Consider the following 20181-nt stretch of genomic DNA (forward strand, 5'->3'; position numbering starts at 1 on the left):
TACCTTCAGCCTGGGAACTTTTTTAAAAGTGGTTTTGTTCTAAAACCCAGAATTTCTGATGCCCCAGGTTAACAAGCCCCCCAAGTGAATTCAGAGGGTATTAACAGGAAAGTTCTGAACAGAACTCCTCCGTGGTGTGAGCAGCTCAGAAAAAAAAAAACCAAAACTATTCTCCTCGTTTAAGGGCAAGTGTGGTACTTTGATGTGGGTCCGTTTTCTTATAAAGTCCCCTCCGAGGGGCGGGGGGATGCTAAAATTTAACCTGGAGCCAGCAAATTACTTGCAATTTGCAAGCACACGTGCTTACCCCTAGAGGCTAAAGGCATAGTGTGTGTGTATATATGTATGTATGCATGTATAAAGTCCAAGAGAAACCCATGACCACTCACTGACCCACTTTAGCCCACTCAGATGGAGATCCTTTAACCCAGAATCTGGACAGTTTCTAAAGATCATAACTTCCTTTCAAAAGCAAAAGTAGGGGCGCCTGGGTGGCTCAGTGGGTTAAAACCTCTGCCTTCCGCTCAGGTCATGATCCCTGGGTCTTGAGATCCAACCCCGCATTGGGCTCTCTGCTCAGCAGGGAGCCTGCTTCTCCCCCCACTCTCTGCCTGACTCTCTGCCTACTTGTGATCTCTCTCTCTGTCAAATAAATAAATACAATCTTAAAAAAAAAAAAAAACAAGAGTATGTCGTGTCATACACCCTTGAATAATTTAAAAAAAAAAAAAAAAGGAGGTTCCAAAGCAGAGCGGTTCCCATGGTTCCCAGAGCAAGAGTGGGCCTGGAGTGCACCCTTCCGTTCCCGGGGCAAATTCTGAATGAGGGGCTGTCTTGGAACCTTGCCAAGAGAAAGAATCTACCCAGATTGCTGGGGAGTCCCCAGAAGCCTCCCCGCCTCCAGGTGCGTGGGTCGGAGGACCTCAACTAAAGGATCTGGGGCGAAGCTGAGGAGAGGTTCTCTAGGGAGGGGAGCGGGGTGGGGGGGAAGGGGCGCGCCCCAGGTAAGGGCCTGTGTTGCCACCGATTTTAGGTGACTTTGGGCTCTGAGTGTGTGCGTTAGGAGTTGAGGAGGGGGCAAAACCCGGTGCCGATCTGCCTGGGGGTGGGCAGGAATGCTGGAGTCCAACCGCCCCGTTGAAGGCCAGCCCTGTTGCCTTCTCGCTGGGTGACGTGGGGCGAGTGACCGCTCCGGCCTCAGTCTCCCTGACTGTGAAACGGGCGGGCGATGGCAGCAGCGTCTTGTCTCCTAGGGCCATCGGGCGCGGAGCTGCGCTGCGCCCTCGCCGCGCCCAGCCCAGCGCTTGCTTGGCTTCGCCGTGCGCGCCGAGCTAGCGGGCAATGCCTGTCGCCAACTGGGAAGGAGGTGGGGGGTGGATTTCCGTGAACTTGGCTTCCCGGGACGGGCAAAGGCAGTCGTGGTTCCAAGCCGGGACCTAGCGGAGGCTGGGGGGCGGAGGTGGGAGGGAGGTGTGGGAGCCGGAGGGCAGCGGGGCGGCTGCAAGGGGAGGGGGAGGGCGGGCGCAGCGCCCCGGCCCCCGCGCGCCCCGCGCCCACCCCTCCCGCGCGGGCGGCCGCCTTGCACTCCCACTGAGCAGCTTGGCGGCGGCGGGCGCGGGCCGCGCGGGGCTGGGCGCGCCGATCTATTAACGTCTGTGTGTCTGGGCCGCGGGTCTGCGGCGAGGCAGGCGCCAGGGGCTCGCCTGGAACCAGATGTGCCGCGGCGCCGCTCTGGCCGCCACCGGCGCGGCGCGCTCGCACGCACGGGCTGGCGCGCACATGGCCGGGCGGGGCGGGCGGCGGCTGGCGCGCCGGGCCGGGCACCCCCCTTGCTTTCGGGGCGACCCGCGACCCGCGGGTGCGCACCGGCGACCCCGGGCCCCACCCGGCAGCCGAGAGCCGACGCGCCCCGCCGGGCGGGGAAAGCGACCCCCGGGGACGCAGGGCTTCCCCGGGTGGGGTCCGCCCAGCCCGCTGGCCCGATCCCCAGGAGGGAATGATGGCTTCTCGGAAAGCCCAGCCCCCACCCCCCACTCCGCAGAGACCGGGGACTCTTCCCGCCCCCACCCCCAAGTTTGTTTTCTTAAGTTGGTGTGTAAGATTTTTTAAAGTTCTGAGTCAGAGCTTCCCCTAAGATGAGGAGTTTGGGCCGTACTGAGAAATGCCAGAGTAGGGGGGAGGGGAGCAGGAAATGGGGCGAAGGAAATGTAAGGGTTGGCGACTTTTAAACGCGTGGATTCGCCAGGGGGCTTTTTCACCCACCGGGGTAAACACAAAGATTTCTTTGAGGCCCGGAGCAGCTTGGCACCCAGTCTGGGTCAACCACAGGGTGGTCTTCAGCCCAGGCTGTGAGTCAGGCCCTTGCCCCTCCCCCACCTCCGGGGCAGCTTGGGGTGCCCTGCTCTTCCGGACCACCTCCTTCCCCCCCCCCCCCATCTCCTACCCCCTGCTCCGCCGGCCTCCGCTGAGGTCCTTTGGTGAGCAAGGGAGCTGAGCTGTCGGTCACACCCACACCGCACTGGCTTCCAGGCTCCCAGGAGCGCCCTGGCATCGAACGCTCCCAGCAGGAGAGGACCCCTCCCGGCAGCAGGGTTGAGGAAGATGGGGGTTGGGGGGTGGGAAGATGGAGGCCACGCTGAGAGCAGAGAGGAAGCACGGAACACGGTGGCGGTGTCCGTCTGAGCCAACCCAGTCCCGCTGCAGAAGAGGCGGCCTCACCCAGGGCCTTGGGGTTTGGGGTGGTCTGCTTGGTTTGCAATCCTTCCCGGACTTGTGGGAAGAGTGCTTCATAGAAAACCTTTGAAGATATGTGGAAAGAGTGGATGTTCCTGGCTTTGCAGCCTTCCTTGTTCTGGAAGTGGGGAGCTGGGATGCTGAGTAGGGGAAGGGAGAGTCAGCTTCATACACGTGAACCCTGAAAGACGATCCCCTTTAGGTGTCTGTGGGGTGGGGACTCCTGCACCATCTCCAGGGGCTCTGGATGGCGTGGAGGGGGTGACACCTAGAGGGCCAAAGCTCTGGCCATTGGCCAGTGCTGCAGGGGCTGCTCCCTCATCCTGTTGGAACACATCACATGGCTCATGAAGAAACGGAGGCCCAGAGAGGAGCAGTGATGAGCTCAAGGTCACAGAGCTGGGAGGTGGGATGCCAACCCAGGCTGTCGGACTCCGGAGGTTAAACTTTGGGCTCTGGATCACATCTCCTTTGCATTTGGAGGCTCAAGGAACAAAGTGGTACCCACATTTTAGGAAGGGAGGATGCTGGACCCCATTGGAGAGGACATCGGGATAACCAGCTGCCTGCCCCTCCAGTCCAGTCCCACCATCCCTCGCCTTTCAGGGCAGACAGACGTGGCTGCAGCCCCCCACGACCCACCTCCCCTATGAGAAGAATGATGCCCCTGTTCCTTTGACCTTGAGTGTGGGCAAAGCTAGGTTGAAGCCTTTCCCTTTGGAAAAGGGATTTCTCTGAATCATGCTCCGCCCCTAAATTTAGGGAAACATAAATAAATTAAGCTTCTACGGATAGTAGGGTCAGGAAAGTGGGAAATCTTGTAATATGTATCCCAATCTGTAGTGCATAAAAGTCTTCACGTATTTGGATGGGCACAGAATTGGGATTACCTCCCCTGGGACCCAAATTCCATTCATACATTCAAGCATTCATGCCTTCAGCTGGTCATATATTTTTTATTTCAGTATTTATTGAGCACCTACTGTGTGTCAGGTGCCGAGACTAGACAAGTTCAGTCCGTGACTGGCAGGGCTTCCTGCTGAATCCAGCCCAGCTTCTCTGGAAGCATCCATGAAGGACAGACTCCTGGGACGGCTTCAGGGCAGCCCCTGTTCTGTGTGTGGGTGTGTGTGTGAGCGTGTGTTTGCACTGGCTCTGGGGAAAAGGTGTCTTACAACTATTGAGAGTGTGCCTCTCAGTAACCAAAGTCTCCACGCCACAGATACAAACATGAGGTTCAGAGAGGTTAAGCAACTTGCCAAAAGGTTGCACAGCCACTACATGCAAGTCTGGGACTCAAACCTAGACCCATCTGACTCGAAATGAACACACGAGTGGCTAACGTGATTCAGCACTAACGAGGTCCCAGGCACTGTTCTAAGAATTTTATATACATTAACTCACTTAGTCCTCATCCCAGCTCTGTGAGGGATATATTATTTTCTCCATTTGCTAGATGGGAAACCGAAGCACAGAAAGGTTGTAACATACTCGGGGTCACACAGCAGTGAAGCTGGGATTTGAACCTGGGCAGGCTGATTCCAAAGTCCAGCTCTTAGCCAGTGTGCTGGGAGAACCGGCCTTCACAGTTGTGTGGGGAGCCTGTTCTGGCTGTCGAGGTGGCCAGAAAGAGCTGGAAGGTCCTGACAGAGAGGAGGCTCCGGCTGTGAGAACTTCCCCTGAAGTAGGCGGGGTTTGGAAATAGAGAAAAACTGTAAAGAACCTAAAATGTCCCCTAAGAGGGGAATGAAGAGTTAAGCGGTTTTGGTGTCCCCACTAGGTGACGTGAGGCACAGATGGATGGATCCTGTCGAAGAGGGAGGAGATTAAGCGAGTATCAAGCAACCCGTGCTCAGCCCTGGGCTATGCCACTGCCAGCAAAGGGCACTTTACCTGCCTTATCTCACTGAATCTGCCCCCATGAAATTGTGAGGTAGAGGGATGCCTGGGTGGCTCAGTCGGTGAACTGTCTGCCTTCAGCTCAGGTCGTGATCCTGGGGCCCTGGGATCGAGCCCCACATCAGGCTCCCTGCTCAACGGGAACACTACTTCTCCCTCTGCCCCACGCCCCGCCCCACTTGTGTTCTCACTCTATCTCTATATCAAATAAAATAAATACAATCTTTTAAAAAATCGTAAGGTCGTAATAGTCACCAGCATAATAGCAAAGTGACTCAAGTGCTTCTTAGGTGCCAGACATTGCCTAAGCACTTTAGGTACTGCTGTCCCCATTTATAGTTGAGGAAACCAGACTCAGAGAGGTGAAGCCGCTTGTCCACAGGACTCATGTAGCTGGTGCAATGTGAAGCCAGAAATTGAATGCAGCTATTTCCAGAAAGCAGGTATGGTCTAAAGGGTTGCTCACTGCATAACTAGAGGGGGCACCAGCTACAGTACAATCTGTGGGGATGGTGCCCTTGGAGTTGTGCAGTGCACAACCTGTGCACCCATACATGCTGTCCCCAGGTATGTCTGATCTTAAAATCCCGGCCTTTTCATCAATGTCCCATCCAAAAAAGGAAATGATTCTCATGCACACTCTAAGTGGACTCACATGCAAGCTGGATACATGTGGACATGGGCCAAAAAGTCCGCAAAATAAAAATACAGATAATAAAATAAACAGAATAAAAAAACAGATATGTCGACATGGTGGGATTTAGGGATGATTTTTCTCCTCTCAAACGTCCTTCAGTGCTGATCCTTACTGTGGTTGTTCCCTCTCCATTAAAAAAAAAGAAGACGAAGGGACGCCTGGGTGGCTCAGCCAGTTAAGTGGCTGCCTTCAGGTCAAGTCCTCATCTTAGGGTCCTGGGATTGAGCCCCGCATGGGACTCCCTGCTCAGTGGGGAGCCTGCTTCTCCCTCTCCCTCTGCTTGTGGCTCCCTCGGCTTGTGTTCTATCTCTGTGTCAAGTAAATAAATGACATCTTTTAAAAAGAGAGAGAGAGAGAGAGAGAGAAGAAAACCTGGAAATCTAGAGCAGCTCCATGTGATATGACTTTCTGTGATGGTGACTGTTCCCTGTCTGTGCTGTCCGGTGCGGGAGCCACTAGCCACGCGTGGCTCCTAAACCCTTGAAATGCGGCCAGGCGGACCGAGGAACGGGATTTATAGGTCACCCTTCGAATCAATGCAAATTTAGAGGCTACGGGTAGGGTAGCGGCGACCGCATGGAACCGGGCGGAGCTAAAGCAGGAACTGGCATTTTTTTCTGTCCAGCTGGGTCATTCCTGCTTTGCGGTCCTGAAGCCCACTGCGGGACTGGAATCCTGTGGGATGGGATGGGAATGTCTTTCTTTCTTTCCTTCCTTCCTTTCTTTTTAAAGATGTTATTTCTTTATTTGAAAGCAAGCACGTGAGCAGGGGGTAGGGGCAGAGAGAGAGGGACAAGCAGACTCCCTACTGAGCAGGGAAACTGACTTAGGGCGCGATCCCAGGACCCTGAGCTGAAGGCAGACGTTTAACCGACGGAGCTGCCCCGACGCCCCTGGGAATGTCCATTTTTAATAAGCTTCCCAGAAGTTCTGAGGCGAACTGCCAGTGGACAGCCCTGTGAGAAATTAGGAAGATCTGGTGCCGGTCCCACCCCCGGGCAGCCCAGGGGAGACGAGAGGGGCCGGCAGGTTCCCAGAGTCATGCCTGAAGAACCGCCTTCCAGTGTTAGCGGCCCTTCTGGAGAAGGGCCCCCAGACAATGGCAGGGACCCACAGGGACATGGATTACGGCTCACCACAGCAGAGGACTTTCTAGAGTCAGGGTTGGTGTGAGCAGGAACACGCTAGTGGTGTCACAAATGGCTCTGGGCCCCGGTTCTGAGTGTGCCCGCTGCTGGTGGGAGCGGTGGATGCAGACAGGCCGACACAGACACACGGCAGGGGATCGTCAGCCTCGAGGGCACCAGGGCCCGTGAGGGGGAGTGAGTGTGGGCAGAGGGATCAGCTTGTTCCAGTCAGAATCCAGGAGGCCCTCGGGGCTCTACAGCAGGAGAGAAAAGCCACCTGGGCCCTTAGTAGCGCCTTCACCCCCCCCCACCCCCACCCCCCCCACCACCCACCCCACCGCCCCCACCCCCCCACCCCCCCACCACCCCCCCACCCCCCCATCCCCCACCCTCGTCTAGAAATGGTTAACCAGAGCCGCTTTCCTCCAGAGACCAACGGGCGGATTTGGGGACAGACAGCCTGGCTGTGCGACCTGGGTCAGTTACTTCACCTCTCTGAACCTCACTGTCCCCCACTCTCCCCCACTGAGAACAAGGCTTAATGACGGTGCCGTCCCCATTTCAGAAGGCAGGACTTTCTAACCCAGTGCCAGGCACGTAATAAAGCTGAGTAAATGGAAGCCAAATAGGAAAAAAAAAAGAAAGAAAGAAAGAAAGAAAGAAAGAAAGAAAGAAAGAAAGAAAGAAAGAAAGAAAAAGAAAGAAAGAAAAAAGAAAAGAAAAGAAAAGAAAAGAAAAGAAAAGGCGGGGGAGGTGTCCTCTTTCCTCACCCACAGGCCCAGCTGTGGTGAGGAGACAGGCTTGAACACTCCAGGAGGCCCTGGGAGCTCCTCGGAGCTGAGCCTCAAACACATTTTCCAGTGTGGCCGGAACTCACAAGTGGGTCATAAAAACCCTCCAGCGACACTTGAAAGGTCAGCCTCTCGGGGAGCGCAGCGTGGTCCCAAATCCAGGGTTCCGAGAGCCCCGGAGGAGGGGTCCATAGCCTTGGCCTCGGCCTTGGCTGCTGGCTGGGGGGGGGCCCTGGGGCCCCCCAGAGGGACAGGTTCTTCTGGGGCCAAAGAAACTTGACTTTCCATGAAGCTGACTGTGCAGGGTGGGGTCCGTGGACAGGACTCGGCGAGTCTATGAATCACCCAGAGTTCCACGTGAAATTGTGCGTGCACCTGTGTTTTTCTAGGGGAAGAGCCCACAGAATTCCTCAGATTCCGCAAGGGGCTCACCGGAGAAAGAGGGGAAGGACCAGTGAGCCAGGACCTGGGTTTCGGCTGGGAAGAACACTAGTGCGGAGAACGGTTGTCTGTGTAAAGTCCCGCCGTGTTTAGCACGTTCTCAGGAAAGCCCCGGACGGTTCTGTCCTCTCTGTGCCACCCTGATGGGGAGGAATAGTCCCTGTTGTCGCCCCATTGCACAGATGGTGGAACTGAGGGCCCAAGGGGGAGGGGGAGGGGAAAGCAGTCATTTGCTCTCTGGGTGGGCTGCTGGTTGCCTGTCCCCCACTGCCCCCGGGCATGCCCAATTGCTGGGTCAGGGGTCAGCTCCTAAGTCCCCCACCCGAACCCCAACCCCGGCCCTGAGGGAGCAGAGAGGAGGCAAACGTGTATCCTCAGGGTGGGACTGTCTTGGGTAGAACTTGGGATCCCACCGCCTTGCTGGGAGCCCTTGGCCAGGTCAGTGCCCCCCCCCCACCTCATGCCTCTTTCCCAATCTGCAAAAATCAGGGGCTGTAAGGTCCCCTCAGGTCTGAGTCCTTGAGAAGACAGGAGTCACGGGCTTGAACCCCAGAGCCTCGGCGGGTTGGCTGCAGAACCAAGCTATGGGAAGTGAGAACATCTCTCTTCCTAGCCACGAGCGTCCACCCTGACTCCCAGCAGGTGCTGACTCCAGGCCTCGAGAGGCCCTCGGGCTCTTCGCTGGGAGGCGAAACCCCACACTGGGCCTGGAGCAGCGACTTCGCCCTGGCCTGGAAATGGTTAACGAGGGCAGCTTTCCTCCAAATACCAACTCCTTATTAAAATGTAGGTCTTACAATAAATTTGGCATTTGGCCACCAACCTTAGATTCAAACCAGACGGACAGAGGCTAACCTCCTTCTCAGACCAAATTCTGAGCCGAGGGCTGCCCTTCTCCCTGCTGAATGACTCCCCGGCTCCCATTCCCCCCCCTTGGGCCCCACTTTAGCCAGGTGCCCCCACTTTCTGGAGGTGGTTTCGGGGCCTGGGGAGCGGAGAAGGCTGGCTGACGCAGATGTGGCCAGAGGAGCCTGGAAGTTTGAACACTCGGGCTCTTGGGCTGCTGAAGCCAGAGGCGGTCAGGCCCTGGAACCCAGAAGCCTTGCGGGGGGACACGAGGGGAGGCTCTGGAAACCCAGAGCCTTTGAGCTGGCCTTGACCTCCTGGCCCTTTTCTCTGCCTGAGAATAGGACACAGATATTCTCTGCCCAGTAGCTTTGTCTCTGCTCCCCCCATTGGGCCCAATGACCCCATTTTTCAAAGGCTTCTCCCAGGGTCCCCTCACCCCAGCTCAGGGGGGCTCCTTTCCTTGTCGTTCTCTGCGGATCCCAGAGGCTCTCTCTGCTCCCCCCCCCCTTTTTCCTGTACTTCTTCTTACAGGACAATTTATTGAGATGTAATTCACATACCATTTGAAGTGTGCACTTCAGTGATTTTTAATATATTCGATTGTGCATCCTCCTTCCTTCCCCACCCCCAGGCCTTAGCAACCACTGATCTCTCTCTGTAGGTTTACTTTTTCTGGACATTTCTTTATCTTTTTCTTTCTTTCTTTCTTTTTTTTTTTTTTTTTTGAGGTTTTATTTATTTATTTGACAGAGAGAGAGAGAGAGCGATCACAAGTAGGCAGAGAGGCAGGCAGAGAGAGAGGGAAGGGAGAAGCAGGCTCCCCGCCGAGCAGTGAGCCCAAACTGGGGCTCGATTCCAGGCCCCCCGGGATCATGACCTGAGCCAAAGGCAGACGTTTAACCGACTGAGCCACCCAGGCGCCCCTGGACATTTCTTAAAATTAGAATCATCCATTATGCAGCCTTTCACGGATAGCACGGACTTCTTCCACTCAGCATAATATTTTTAAACATAAGTAGTGTTTTTAAGGGTTCGTCCATGTCATAGCATGAATCAGCACTTAATTCCTTTTTACAGTCAAAAAGCATTCCCTTGTGTGGACAGACCTCGGTTTGTTTACCCATTCATCAGCTGATGGACATTTGGGTTTTTTCCAGGTTTGGGCTGTTATGAGTAACGGTCATTCGTGTGCAAGCTTTTGTGTGTCTCTGTGTCTCACTCCTCTTGGGATATACCTGTGAGTGGAACTACCGGGTCAGATTGTCACTCTGTGTTTACCATTTCGAAGACCTGTCAGATTCTTTTTCCGAGTGGCTACACCATCTTTTGTTCCCACCAGTGGTGCAGGAAGGTTCCCATTTCTCCAAACACTTGCCCACACTTGTTATCTGTCTTTCGATGGGAGCCTGGGTGTGAAGTGGTGTCTCATTGTGGTTTCAATTTGCATTTCCCTGATGACTAACGGTGAACATCTTTCCGCATGCCCGTGGGCCATTTATTTGTTTGGAAAAATGTCTATTCAGATCCTTTGCTCATTTTTTTTTTTTTTAAAGATTTATTTTACTTGTTTGATCAAGAGAGAGTGCGCGAGCTAGGGGAGGGGCAGAGGGAGAGGGAGAGAATCTGGAGCAGACTCTGCGGCTGAGCGCGGAGCCCAACAAGGGGCTCGATCCCAAGACCTTGAGATCGTGATCTGAGCCAAAATCAAGAGTCAGACGCTTAACTGACTGAGCCACCCGGGGTACCCCGATCCTTTGCTCAATTTTAATTGGATGACTTGTCTTTTTATTGTTGAGTTTAAGCGTTCTTAAGATCTTCTAAATACAAGCCCCTGACAGAACATAGGATTCTTTTCACTTCCTTGACGGTGCTAACCAAAGTTTGAATTTTGATGAAGTCCGCGTCATCTTGCTTTCTTTAATTGCGTGTCCTTTGGGTGTCACATCTAAGTAACCAATGTCTGGCCTTTCGGAGGGGAAGGCAAACTGGCTTTGGGTGTTGGGACTTCCCATTGTTTTCTGGAATGAGACATTCCTTCCTTTATCTAATCACCCATTCAGAAAGATTTCTGAAACCAAACTTCTTGCCCAGTCCTGGGGATACACAGATGACAAGGCAAACCCAGTCCCTGCCTTCCTAGGCTGGGTTAAATGGGAGAGACAAGCACAAAGTAGGTAACCCAAAAGAGAAAAACGACCTCATTACAGATGTGTGGGCGAGGGAGAGGGCCCAGGAGCCTATTAGGAGGAGATCTGACCTGGTCTGGGGGCTGGGAAAACTTCTCAGGGCAGGGAATTTAGGCTCAGACTTAAAACTGCGTAAGCCAGTGTCAGGCAGAAATGGTGCAGTGCCCCAAGTAGGGGCAACAGCTTGGGCAAAGGCCCTGAGGTGGGTAGGAGCTCACATTGTCTGGAAAGGCAGATCCCTTTGGTGCCCAGGCCTCTCCACTGGGTTTTCAGAGGGGTCTGGTCGTCCTCCGGAAGTGTTCGCAGCACATCGTGGCCTTTGTGCATGGAAGGGACAGGCTCCAGACCCCAGAGAGACCCAGATGCATGGCAGCTGTACCTCTAGGACTCTGCTGAGGTTTCTAGGGGATCTTTGGGAGCCTCCCCCAGACTCCAGCCTCCTCCAGACTCCACGGTAAGCCCAAGCCTGCTTCGGCCCCTCTGTCACTGGTTACTGGCCTGGGGGCAGGGAGGGGAGTCTGGACATGAGAGTCCCAGGCTGTTCACTCATTCATTTACTCAACACTCAAAAAATATTTGTGAAGTTTTTACCTTAAGCCAGGCCCTGTGATGGGTTCCAGAGGGACAAAAAAAAAATAGTAAGTTCCAGGCCCTGTTGGACCCGTGACCCCACATTTACTCTACAGTGTGACACAGCTACAACAGGGAGTCTGAGATGGCTCCCTGAAGGAGGTGACATTCTGCTGAGACATGAAGGTGAGTCAGGGAAGGAGAGAGGAGGGATTGCGAGCCCAGGAACGGTATACACAGGGGTCCACAAGTGAGAGGTGTGTATGTCCAATTTGAGTACCAACCTCAAGGAGGCCGCAAACCCAGGACAGCAGCCCTGAGACTTCCCGAGGACCGGGCCCATCCGATGGATAGAGCCAGAAAGGCCCTCTAGAGAAAGGTTCCGCCCTTCTGTTGTGTTCACCATGCCCAGGGCTGGGCTGGGGGCTGGAGCTACCTCCTCTTCCCGTTTTCTCTGGCAACTGGCTACCAGGGATGTATCAAGAAAAGAACGGGCCAGGAGGGTGGGCTTTCTTTGCTGTGTGACCCTGGGTAGGTCCCGGCCCCTCTCTGGGCTTCTCCCGGTCTTCTCTCTAGGTCAGAGACAGCCCTGTCTTCCCCTCTTGAGACTGTGGGGGGCCTCCAGGGAGGTGATGCTCGGAAGTCTGCCCGTGGGATCTCCCCAGAGGACCTGAGCCCCTCTTTTGTGTCTTAGGCCCCGTCGCTCAGTGTCCGGGACCAAGGCCAGCTTGGCTGGACATGAAACCAGCTCTTACGTCCCTTGCGTGGGATCCTGGCTGGAGTGGGGTGGCCGCCTCGGGAAGGGCTCCAGGGACCATGCTTCTCCTCCTTCCTCCTGTCACTCCTTCCTTTCTTCCTTCTAACGTTGCTGGCCTGACTCAGTGCTGTGCCTGACCCTGGCCCTGCCCTGGAAAATCTCACACGCTGGGCAGCCTGCGCGCCTTTCCCTCCTGCATGCTCCTCCAGACCCTAGCTTGTGTGCCCGGGAGCTCCAGCACGCACCCCACCCAGCTCCGGAAACACCTCTGCGGACTTCAGTCCCCCTCCTCCTGGGTGTATCATCCACCCTAAGCCCCTGGAGAGACCCTCAGAAATCCCCCTGCAAGAGGAACGGCGGCCCCACACCAAGGGGGGCTAAGAGCCTGGGCTCTGTGCCCATCTGCAGGTTCAAATCCCAGCCCGGCCTTTTTTTTTTCTTTTTTTAATTTTATTTATTTATTAGATAGAGATCACGAGCAGGCAGATAGGCAGGCAGAGAGAGAGAGAGAGAGATAGGAGGAAGCAGGCTCCCCGCGGAGCAGGGAGCCCGATGCGGGGCTTGATCCCAGGACCCTGAGATCATGACCCGAGCCGAAGGCAGAGGCTTAACCCACTGAGCCACCCAGGCGCCCAGCACCGACCTTTCTTAGTCGGATACGGCTTTGGCATGTTCCTTGACCCTGGGAGCCTCAGTTTCCTTATCTGTAAAATCAGGCTAAGAGCCCCCGTGTTGGGTTAATGAGGAATTCCTTGTTGTTCCCATTTTTCAGTGAGATGCCTGGGCCGGGGCCGGGCCGGGGCCGGGGCGGGGCGGGGTGGGGTGGGGGGCTCTTTCCTCCTTAACCGCTGGGCAGTCCTGCCTTTCCCTTCTCCCTCAAGGAGGCGAGAGATTACCCTCAGCGCCTCCTAGTGGCCCTTGACCGCTCAGGGCAGTTTCCAGAATCTGCTGGAGCCCAACGAAGGAGAACCAGGGCTCCTTCCAAGGAACCCTCATCTCTTCCAGGAGACCTGGGAGTGGGGGCCAAAGCCTTTGCAGGCCCCTCCGGGCTCTCCACCTCCACTTCCTTCCTCAGACTTCCCTGGCTGTAAATATTTCTGCCGCTCCGAGCTCCTCTGACGAAGGCCCCGGTGTTAATTTGTTAAATCCACATCAAGGTCCTGGGGACCCGCTGTTTATTTTTGTGAACGTGTTGGCAGAGATCACATTGGAAGGGGGGAGAGGGGCTGCTTATTTGGTCAGAATAAATGCTAATTAATAAAAGTTATTTATTTGGGTTGGAGCTCGCCACGGCCCCGGGGTCAGGCGCAAACTGACTTTTTGAAGCAAAAACAAACAGAGAGCGTCTCTCAACAGCTCGAGAAAGGCAGAAACGAAGAGGCTGGGTTTATTTGTCTTAGGAAGAATTTGCAGTTAATTCCCTCCAGACTGTTTAGACCCTTAAATTACACGGAATAAGAAAAACCATGGGTGCAGGGGAGAGGAGCCAGAACACTCGATCAGTTGGCCGAGAGCAGAGTTTTTAAATGTCTTTGGCCCGCATTCAGCCAAATAAATGGTACGTGTGAAATAATTTAATGGCAGAAAACTGTGCACAAGTCATTTTTTTTTTTTTTTGTATCGTAATGTAATCGGGGACGAAGTAATTTGGTTTTAAGGGAGAGAGAGCGTGGCAGGCCTCCTCCCCCAACCCCATCCGAAGACGTGTCTCTCTCCCCCGATCCCGCTCCGTAATGGCAATGGCAATGGCACCAGGGCAGCCCGTGTAAACGCAGGCGGGTTCAGGCTTAATTCTGAACCCCGGAGAAAAGTGGACTTTTACTGAACAAAAGGAGGTTTGGGGCACAGCCTGACTTGGAAAGAGCGGGGGCCCCAGCAATCGCTGGCCGGAGGCTTAGTGAGTATTACTTTCTTTTCCAAGTGCTTGGAAGTCACAGCGCGGAGCCCCCTCCCTGGGGGACACACGCGCCCGCCACGATCGGTGTCTCAGGAGGGGACGCGGGAGCTTCAGGTCACAAATATCCAGCACATCCACTGGGGAGCAGAGGCCAGCCTGTGGGTTCGAGTCTGCAGGATGCTGCTTGAGGTGTCCTCAACCTCGGCGCTTCTCAGCCTCTGCCTGCAGCGGGGACGGAAGGGCCTGGGGAGAAACACCCTTGACCTCGGGCACGAAGCCGCTTGCACAGAGCAACAATGCTGGGGCGCCTGGGTGGCTCAGTGGGTTAAATCCTCTGCCTTCAGCTCGGGTCATGATCTCAGGGTCCTGGGATCGAGCCCCGCATCGGGCTCTCTGTTCAGCGGGGAGCTTGCTTCCTCCTCTCTCTGCGTGCCTCTCCGCCGACTTGTGATCTCTGTCAAATAAATAAATGAAATCTTTAAAAAAAAAAATAAAAAAAAAAAAAAGAACAACATTGCTAAGGACAGTGACCGTTTATGAAGCAATTCCTCTGCTCTGGGCACCCTCGTAGGAACTTCATGGGACTTTGGGCAAGCCATTGTCCCTCACAGCTCCCAGGGGGGAGCTCTTCCTTTGGAACAGAGGTGCCGATGGACCGATGGACAGACATACTTATGTCTTCCCCCACCCCTCCCCTCCGCCAGGCCAGGCTGGAGATCCAGGGGCATTTCCGCACCAGGGAGGTGCCGTGAGCCTGCAGGCCTCCTAGAGCCAGGACTGAGATGGCGACAGACCCCTGTGTCACCTTCCCTAGGAACAAGGTGGGCGAGGGAGGAGACCCTCACTGCCGCGGCCGGCGGAGCCTTCTGACCAACAGGAATTCCAACCCAGAGGGACAACCTTGGCCTCAGTTTCCCTGTGTGTGCAGTGGGGTAACACCTCATAGGGCGGGGGCAGAGATTCGGTGGGTGGCAGCCTGGGCGACGCTTGGCACCGCTCGTGGGCCGAACCAGCTTTTGCCGAGCCTTGCCCCATCGGAGCTGCCTTGATGTGACCCCGGAGACAGCAGACCCCAGACCCTCGAGGAGACCAGCTGGGGTTGGTGTGGGAGGCCTGGGGTTGCTGGGGGGGCCCGGCGCTAAATGCCTTCGCGTGAGGGTTTCGGCTCCAAGTAACCACACAGTTTAACTGGTGAAAGAGCCGAGTTTCTTCCGGCGCCCACTTGGCGGGGCCAAGGCTGCAAAATGGTTTTCATTTAAACACCCTCCGTTTTGAATTGCTCAGAAACTTCTCGAAAAAGTCTCCTTTTTTGGCTGAAATGCCTCCTGCGTTGGGTGTGTGCCCAAACAGCATTGCCTGAGGGGGGGGGGGCGGAAATCATCTCTGGGATGGCTGGTGTTCCAGAAACTTCCATCCTGCTTTAGGGCTATTGATCGCCACCCGGTTTTCAGCTCGTGGGCCCTTGTTTTTGGTTTAGCTTTCTTGCCGCTCCAGGGGACAGGGATGTGGGGCAGAGAGACATTTGCAGGCACCAGACATTCTCATCCATCTTCGCCTTTTCTTGGAGGAGAGGGGTGAGGAGAGAAGGCTGGAGCCCGGCCAGGGGACGAGGCGGCTCCCTTGGGGCCACTCATGTTCCCGGCCACCCCCCGCCCCCACATGTGACTCCTGCGTTTGCAACCATCCTGAACGTCCTGCTAGACCAGCGCCGTGAACGAGATAATTCTTTGGTGTGCGGGCCTGTCCTCGTCCTGTGTATCAGCGGCCCAAGCCTCTACCCGTTCAACCCCCGTAGCACCTCCTACCCCCAGTCCTGACCATCAGAAATGTCTCCAGGGTGCCTGGGTGGCTCAGTGGGTTGAGCCTCTGCCTTCGGCTCAGGTCATGATCTCAAGGTCCTAGGATCGAGTCCCGCATCCGGCTCTCTGCTCAGCGGGGAGCCTGCTTCCTCCTCTCTCTCTGCCTGCCTCTCTGCGTACTTGTGATCTCTGTCTGTCAAATAAATAAATAAAATCTTAAAAAAAAAAAAAAAGAAAGAAAGAAAAAAGAAATGTCTCCAGACACTGTCAGGTGTCCCCTGGAGGCAAGATTGTCCTCCATTGAGAACTACCCATCCAAACCCAGCTGTAAGGTCACATTTTTCCAGGCACTGCCCTGTGCAGGACCACTTCGCCTCCCACAATCAGTATCCACCAGTCTCATGGAAAGCTTCAGCCTCAAATCCAATCCGTTGGTTGCTCGAGAGTCAATAAATCCTGCTAACGTGGGAGCATCTTTGAAAACAGGGATCGAGTGGTATTCATCGTTGGGCCTGGAATGTTCTAGAAGCTCAGGAGAGCAAATACCCAGCATTGTGTGTGTTAAGGGAACATGTAACTGGGAAAGCAAAAATCCAAGGTATGGACTTAACTCCAAAAGGTGGGCAATATGTTCTGTGGTCCAAACTGAGCAAAACAGGCCTTCCCATACACCGCTGGTGGGAAGCCTTATGGGGGACTCTGGCCACCTCTAGCATTTTTCTCACTGGCCCAGCAATCCCGCTTCTAGGAATCTGTCCCAAACATGCGCTGGCAAAAAATAGAAAATCATGTCTGCGTGTGGTTCTTCGTCGTGGCATTCTTTTAGTGGCAAAAGATTGGAAACGTGCCAGGTGCCTGTCAATAGGGCTCCAGGGGGATAAACCACGGAGCAGTCCCCCGCCGAGTGCTTGGGGAGTGTGGATGATTTCTGTGCACTGGATGGAGGATTCTCCTGCTAAGTGGGAAAAAGTGAGGTGTGGAGCTGTACGTGCTATACTACTTTTTGATAGAAGAGAGAAAATATTATACATATTTTCTTATATTTGCAAAAAGCTATGCTGGAAGGATAAAACAAAAACTGCTTTAAAAAATAAGTTCCGGGCGCCTGGGTGGCTCAGTGGGTTAAGCGTCTGCCTTCGGCTCAGGTCATGATCCCGGGGTCCTGGAATCGAGTCCCGTGTTGGGCCCCTGCTCAGCCAGGAGTCTGCTTCTCCCTCTGACCCTCCCAAGTGCTAGTGATCTCTCTCTCTTTCTCTCTCTCTTTCTCTTTCTCTTTCTCTCCCCCCCCACTCTTGGATAAATAAATAAAATCTTAAAAAATAAAAATAAAAAATAAGTTCCGCCAGGTGGAGGGAGGGAACATGAGAGAAAATAGAGTGTGGGGGAACAATCCACATAAAGAGGGTTATGTTTGTCGTGCCAAGGCAGAATGGTGTCTGGAATATTATCGAGGAACAGGCAAGTTGAAGCACCGAGGTGTTCAGCATGATCTCATGCTTGTAAATTTTTTAAATGTACATTTGTCATCTCGTAAAGTGTGGGAGTGGAGCTGGGGAGAGGGGAGTGTTTTGTTTTACTGCTGACCCTTCTCTGGTATTTGAATCTGTTACAGTGACAAGCAGTGATATTACTTGGTTATTAAAATATACATTTTTAATAAAATCAGAGGCACAAGGAAGTGCTGAGTTTGGTGGTGCTGCGCTGGGGTGGGGGGGAGTGTAGCAGGGGATCTCAGGTGGTCAGGAGGGCTCCCTGGAGGAGTGGGCAATGAACTGGGCCCTTGCGGAAAAACAGTCAAGTCCAGTTCCGCCCCTCAATAAAATGGAAATGTGGCAATAATGGCTGTTCACCCCCTGGTCATTCCCACCTCTTGTGCGTTGCCTCTAATGCCCTTCTCTCCCTCCCTCTGATCTGATTGGAAAATTCCTGTACATCCATCAAAACCCACTTCAAGCACCACCTCCTCTGAGGAGCTCCTCCCGATTGTCTCCCATAGCCTGGCAGAAGAGTATACCTCCTGCACCCTGGGTGTCCCTTGGTCCCACATCACTGGACCTCTTATTCTGGGTCCTACCTCCCCGGGTCTGCTCAGCTCTTCGCTACCGGCCCGGCCCTACCACACAGTAGCTGCTCAGTTAATATGTGTGGAAGGGATGAAGGAAGGTGTGAACTCCAGGGATCTGCTCCTGCTCTCGGGGCCGGACCGTCCATCCAGCCGTGGGGAGAGCGCGAGGAGAGCACCCAGTGCAAATTGCCAAGCCAGTGCCCGAGTCGTGACCCCCTGGGTGAGCCACCCACCCACCTGCTGCCCTTGGTCTCTCCGCAGGTGAATGTCCCAGCCCGGGGCGCGGCGGGCACCGCCAAGCGGAAGAAGAAGCAGCGGCGGAACCGCACCACGTTCAACAGCAGCCAGCTGCAGGCGCTGGAGCGCGTGTTCGAGCGCACGCACTACCCCGACGCCTTTGTGCGCGAGGAGCTGGCCCGGCGCGTCAACCTCAGCGAGGCGCGTGTGCAGGTGAGCGATGCGCACCTGGCGGGGGGACGGGTAGCCCATAGCACGTGGGAGCGTGCAGCCACCTCTCACTCGGGGCTCCAGAGGCTCTGCGGAGGGGAGGCCTTTAAGGGCAGGAGCATCCGAGGCCGGGAGGGCTCAGGTTCAAATCCAAGCCCGGCCACTTGTGGCCTTAGCGGGTTACTTAACCTCTCTGCGTTGAAAGTGCCTCCCTGGAAAGTGAGGACCACGTGGGTCTCTTTTATAGGGTTCTTAGGAGAATTAAAGGAGTTAACAGATTTGCCAAGCGCTTACTTAGAGCAGTGCCTGGCCGTGAAAGGTTTTGATACAAAAAAGTCGCGTTAAAGTGTTAAGGGCCGCTCTGTGCCAGCTCTGGGCCCAGTGCTCAGCACGCCCCTCTCCAGTTACAACCTTGTAACAGCGAAGTGCTCGTACCCTCATTCCTCCGTGCGTTCCCTCGCCCTTTCTCCCACGCTCACTTACCCCGCGGTAGAGTCATCCCCGTTTTACAGATGAGGAAACCGAGGCCCAGAGAGGGGAAGCTGCCAGCCCACAGCTGGTGGCGGAGCGGGCACGCACTGCATCCGAAAGGACGTGGGTCCCCTTTGCCTCCTGCTGCACGCGGTTCAACACCCCTCCCCTGCCCCCCAGGTCTGGTTTCAGAACCGCCGGGCCAAGTTCCGCCGAAACGAGAGGGCCATGCTGGCCAACCGCTCCGCCTCCCTGCTCAAGTCCTACAGCCAGGAGGCCGCCATCGAGCAGCCCGTGGCTCCCCGGCCCACCGCCCTGAGTCCCGATTATCTTTCCTGGACAGCCTCGTCCCCCTACAGGTGAGAGCAGGAACCCCCGTCCGGCCAGGAGGGGGCGGAGCCCTAGGAGTCCCCGCCCCCTCCCAGGATCCGCCAGAGCTGTGATCCGTGCCCAGGCGCCGCTGAAGCCCGGGTCTGCGGAGTGGTGCGTGGGCCAGTGTGTGTGTGCTCATGAGTGTAGGTGTGTGTGCGTGAGTTGCATGATTGTGAGCACGTGTGCACACGAGTGCTTGTGTGAGGCGCTCTGCTGGAGCCCTGGTCTTGTGCGAGGCGAGATCCAGCAGGTGGGCCCGTGGGGTCAGAATCCCTATGATGCCCATGGTGGCCAGCTCTCCCGCCCTGTCCTTACCTAGGGAGACCCACCCAGAGGCATCTTTCCGAACAGGTGTGTGTTCCCTCCTCCCCCATCCCGCTGTGTGCCTGGCCCTGCCCGGGTACTGAGGGTGAACAGGACCCAGGGAGGGGGGCTCCGTGTCCAGTGGGGTCTGTGCTTGTTTCTGACTCCTCCCCAGAGCCTGCAGCCCCAGACATGCCCGGCCCCTGGGGGGAGGGCTTCCCAGGAGAGTCAAGGGAGGAGGGGAGGCAGAAGAACCAGAGGCTGGGGTCCAGGCCTGGCAGCCGGAAGTGGTCAGCCGGAAGTGGTCAGAGCCACATGTCCTTGTGCCTTCTGTCGCCCCCCAGCACGGTGCCACCCTACAGCCCTGGAGGCCCAGGCCCTGCGGCCCAAGGAGTCAACATGGCCAACAGTATCGCCAGCCTCCGTCTCAAGGCCAAGGAGTTCAGCCTACACCACAGCCAGGTGCCCACGGTGAACTGATGACCGGCCCCCCAGGACCCCGCTGCCTCCCTGGTCTAACACCAGCCAAGAGGGCAGACATGAAAGTGACCTTCTCCCGTCCGCTGTCTCCAGGGCAGGCTGATTGGGCTCTCCTGGCCCCTCTCTCCAGTCCAGACTGCTGGGCCCAAGAGGCTGCTGAGATGCCGGGAGCCCTTTGTCTACAGCCGTGGGAGACCTTGGCCCATGACCTTTGGAGGGGTTGGGCCAGAGATGGAGAAGGAGCCCATCAAGGACTACATTTATTTTGTGTATTAAAACCGAAAAGCTTTTTTCTTT

The 20181-nt window shown here is 55.5% G+C and overlaps 1 protein-coding gene across 1 annotated transcript in view; it reads left to right on the forward strand.

Moving 5' to 3' along the window:
* PRRX2 (paired related homeobox 2) overlaps window positions 1-20181 on the forward strand; it is a gene marked incomplete at its 5' end in the record, with an annotated part of 42839 nt that extends 22658 nt beyond the window's left edge. The window contains 4 exon segments of the mRNA XM_080820285.1: window positions 18073-18098; window positions 18100-18261; window positions 18910-19088; window positions 19749-20181. Of these exon segments, the coding sequence (XP_080676411.1) occupies window positions 18073-18098; window positions 18100-18261; window positions 18910-19088; window positions 19749-19884 (503 nt within the window). The 3' untranslated portion in view covers window positions 19885-20181.

Source organism: Martes martes, assembly GCF_963455335.1.
Source record: "Martes martes genome assembly, chromosome: 12".
NCBI classification, from domain to species: Eukaryota; Metazoa; Chordata; class Mammalia; order Carnivora; family Mustelidae; genus Martes; species Martes martes.